Source organism: Poecilia reticulata, unplaced genomic scaffold (assembly GCF_000633615.1).
Source record: "Poecilia reticulata strain Guanapo unplaced genomic scaffold, Guppy_female_1.0+MT scaffold_265, whole genome shotgun sequence".
In the NCBI taxonomy this organism is placed as follows: domain Eukaryota; kingdom Metazoa; phylum Chordata; class Actinopteri; order Cyprinodontiformes; family Poeciliidae; genus Poecilia; species Poecilia reticulata.
The window spans coordinates 290-4,700 of record NW_007615047.1 but is presented as its reverse complement, the minus strand read 5'-3'; the positions used below and the strand labels follow the sequence as shown (position 1 = coordinate 4,700).

Genomic DNA, 4,411 nt, shown 5'->3' with positions numbered 1-4,411 from the left:
CTAAAATTAAAATATGAAATAATAAATTATGACCAGCAAAACGGCTTTTAGATAAACGTTAATTAAATTCATACTTTGCCAAAAATGGATGGAAAAATAATCTAGAAAAAAATAAAAACTATTAATTTGATAATTAAGAAAAAATAATTTTCTATAGCCGTATATTGATCGGGTATTGATCAGGTATTGATCAGGTATTGATCAGGTATTGATCAGGTATTGATCGGCTCCAGCTGTAACGGTGGATTAACTGCATTAAGATGTTTCTGTGGAGCCGAGTCCAGGTTCTGGAGGGAACTTTGTTCTGGATTAACGAGTAAAATAATAATCTGGGTTCAGAGAAATTACAGCTTTAYTTCATTTTATTTTGATCATCAAATGAATTTATTGAGACAAAAATACAGAAACTGCTTTAAATGATGATGTTGGTTTTTCAGAATAAAAGCCTTTAATTTAAACCGTTTTCTGGATCAACCATCAGAACCAGTAAAGACTCTGTAAATCCCAGTGGAGGAGCTCTGACCCTCAGCTTCGCTGAAATGATTTAATTCAGACACACAGTTTACAGCAGCTGAAGGTGATGGTAGAGCCCGGGCTTTGACTAGGCCGTAACTACACTTCATTTCCATTCAGAGCTGAACCTGCTGGAGTTCTTTGGGTCGTTGTTCTACCAGGTTCTCCACATCAGAAAATAAAGCTGTTACATTTTATATAACACCATATAAAGGTGTTATATATACAGGTGGATATTTTGTATCTTTATCTTCTGATCGACTGTCAGAGGCTCCAGCTCTTTGCTGCCCAGCTGGAAATGACAAAGTAGTTTAGTAATCAAATTAATTTATTAAAATAAAAATGACTTGAGAGAATAAAAGAAACTGTTTTTAAAACCGTTTTTCCTGTGAAGAAACATTCAGACCATCAGAACCAGTAAAGACTCTGTAAATCCCAGTGGAGGAGCTCTGACCCTCAGCTTCGCTGAAATGATTTCATTGATTTAATAGGGCAGGTTACCAGCAGGAATGAGCTGCTGAAGGTCATGTTAGAGTCCAGGCTTTGACTAGGCCGTACCTACATCTCATTTCCATTCAGAGCTGAACCTGCTGGAGTTCTTTGGGTCGTTGTTCTACCAGGTTCTCCRCAGCATCACTCTGCCACCACCGTGTTTGGCTGTAATGTGATGTTCTGGTTCTGACCCKCTGTCAGTTTTACACCAGATGTAACGGGACGTTCAGGTTCTGAAAGGTCCAGTCCGACTCATCAGTCTGCAGAATGTTTCAGGTCTTTGTGTTGGTTGGTGTCAGCCTCTCCTTATTCTGGAATCATGACCTCTGACCTTACGAGGCAGTAAAGTCTGGTTCTGGATTCTTCTAGGACCTCCTGGATGGATCGGGTCTTTTAGTGAACGGTTTCAAATGAAATCAGTTTAAAACTGTGTCTCTTATTTACTCAGTTTATCATTTCCTTATTACCTGAAATTTTTCTCTGTTCTGCTTGTTTCTGCCGTGTCCAGGTAGAACAGTGGTTCCGCCCAAGGTGTCTGTGTGTCCGGTGAAAACAGAAAGTCATGTGGAGGGAAACACGGCTCTGATGTGTCTGGCCTCAGCCATGTATCCTCCTCTGGTCCAGATCTCCTGGAAAAGACAGAAGGGCAGCAGCCAGGAGGAGTCGGCTCCGGCTGAGGAGAAACAGCAGGAGATCAGCGGGTCGAGAAGTTCTGCCRTCATCAGGCTGGTTAGAAACGAGACGCTCTACAGTTATGAATACATCTGTGAAGTTCAGCATGAGGGCGGCAAGGTGACGAACCAAACACGGCTCCTAGGTACGAACAGCAGAAGTTCAGGAGAAACGCAGCTTCAGGTTCACAGTGTGACTGAAATGTTGGATTGTTTCTGTTCCAGAACCTGCAGAACCTCCAGCTCCAACCGGGTCTGGAGCAGCAACTGATCGGCCAGCAGCTCCTGCGCCGCCAGCAGCAGCAGCGTCTGTCCGTCCTCAGCTCCCAGTGAGGCTCCCAGTGAGGCTCCCAGGGTCCTTCCAGCCTGGCTGCAGGGTGAAGCTGCTCTGCCTGCTCTACTCGGTGCTGATAGTGAAGAGTCTGGTGTTCTGCTGTGGACTCTCTCAGCTGATGGTCCTCAGGACCAAGGGACCGGCCCCCAGCTGAACCTCTGCTGCTCACATCGCATCTCAGCTTTAAGACACAGGACAATCTGTGGAATGTACTTTGATTTATTTTGCTGCATTTTATTATAATGATTTATTTTTGCTTTTCACTTTTTACAGTGTTGTAGATTCTACAGATTTATTCATTCTGTATTTGAATAAACTCAAACATTTCTTTCTGATGTTTCTCACTTTTTATAACTTTTAACTGACCTGAATGTAATGAAATTAAAACAAGAATAAAACCATTTTCTCCAACTTCAACATGTATGTTATTAATATTAACTATATGTAAAGTATCAATAAAGGTTATTTATGAGCCACCAGGTTCATCTGTTTGTCCTGATTCTTCAGTTTATCTGAATCAGTGAGAAAATCAAACTCTACGCCGATGATGATGTTGTTTCCACCAAACAGCAGAGCTGCTGTGAAAACAATGTTTATGAGTTATGCTAACGTAACCATGCTAAAACACATCTTCTGTGTTTTCTCCACTTTGTGTTTCACACGTTTCAGTCAGCAGTAGCTTAGTTAGCTAGGAAGGAGTGGATCTCTGTCTCGCTGTCAGATGTTTAGCTTCTCTGCCTCCGTAAGTGACAATGTTTTTTTCCTGCTTTGTGGCCGATGGGCTCAGCTGTGTGCTGGTGCAAAGCCAGTGGATTGGTGAGGCCCCTGACCCAGCAGGGAGCCAACCAGACTTCACCAGGCGCTGTGCAGCCGGGCTGAAGGGTCACGGTAATCCTGGAAACCACTGGACTCCACCAACTTGTCCGTTCGTAAAGATTTCCCCGTTTCATTGACAGACCCGCTGGGAGTCGGCAGGTCCAGTCAGAAACGTGGAATGAGAGACACGATGATGGTCAAATGTTCACCAGGACCAGAATGAGCAGCTTCACATCCGACCTGGCATCAAACGGCTGCTAGGAAAGTTCAAATACAGGAAAACTGACACATGATGAAACCAACCGATCGACTGATCGGACTCTGTAATTTTCTCTGATCCCTGCCTGATGTGACGTGACGGCGTGTTGAACAGTTTGCTGTCATTCAGCCGCTGCTTGTCGAGGCGCCGTCCTCCAAACAGGAAACAGATCTTTGGCACCAACAGTCACCCATAAACCTGCCCTGTCTGGTGATTTTTAATAACCTTTGAGTTTATTTTACCCAAAGAAACAAGAAAAACTCAGAGAAAGTTTCTTTATATTTTTATAAACATTCTTCATAAATAAAATGTGTTCAATTAAAGTGTCATGAAGTTGTGTGGTTGAGAGGTGGTGAGGCTGACGGAGAGGACCAGGCTGAAGTAAATAAAAATGATTTTAATGAAGAATGTCCACAAAAAGTTCCAAACCAGGCAGCACAGCTGAGCGGACGGCTGAAGCTCATCACAGGTAGCAACATAAAACACACAGGCAACATGGAACGGCAAGACAAAGTCAGGCACTGCTGGGCGAGGTCAGACAGCTAAGACACGGAGGGTACTCATGGAGCGAGACACTCAGGGGAACAATCAGGGGGCAGACAGGACAACACAGAGAATCACAGAATCACAGAAATCTGAATAAACACGCAGAAAAACTCAAATTACGGCAAAAAGTAAAAATGTTGCCATTCTTCCCAACGTGATTCTTTCCTGTTCAGTGACTGAATCAGCATGAATGTAACTGAAGAACCTGAAGAGTTTGGAAAGTTTTCAAACATCCTGAGCATCAAAGATATGAACTTCTCCTAAACCTTCAACCTGCATGTTGCTTCCATCCCAAACCGCAGGTTTTTCTTTATTTCTATATTTCTATAAAACATTTAGTGTAGCTGTAATTAAACCTGAAGCCCAGATAAGTTAAAACATTTCAGAGCTGCTGTGTATCTGGTCTGTTTCTTACTCCAGCTGGTCGTCCAGTTTATGAGCTTCTAACCAGTAAAACCAGTTCAGAGTTTCAGTCGGACTTCAGAGATAATTAACATTTAATCCTCTGAAAGTTACAGGTCAGACTTTCTTGGCCTCAGATGACGAACTTTTATCTGTTCTGGTTTTCTAGGAGCTGCTTTTGAAACAACTGATCACTTTGTTCTCTCAGCGGCTCGAAGGAACCAAAGAGCGTGAAGCAGGTCGGAACCATGAAACTCAGTCGGACTGAAGGATCAGAACCTTCAGGAAGCTGTAAAGTCAACGAGACGACAAAATGATTTCTGCTCATCATGCAACGACTCACTGATGGATTATTTGGTCATCAGGAATAATCAGAAT

At 43.0% G+C, this 4,411-nt stretch overlaps 1 protein-coding gene across 1 annotated transcript in view; it reads left to right on the top strand.

The window, feature by feature from the left end:
• The window catches only part of LOC103460625 (uncharacterized), a 10,812-nt gene extending 8,415 nt beyond the window's left edge, over positions 1-2,397 (top strand). Inside the window, exons 4-5 of the mRNA XM_017303415.1 lie at positions 1,481-1,822; positions 1,902-2,397. Coding sequence (XP_017158904.1) covers positions 1,481-1,822; positions 1,902-2,164 — 605 coding nt within the window. The 3' untranslated portion in view covers positions 2,165-2,397. The remainder of the gene's footprint in view (positions 1-1,480; positions 1,823-1,901) is intronic.
• Positions 2,398-4,411: the final 2,014 nt, after the last annotated feature.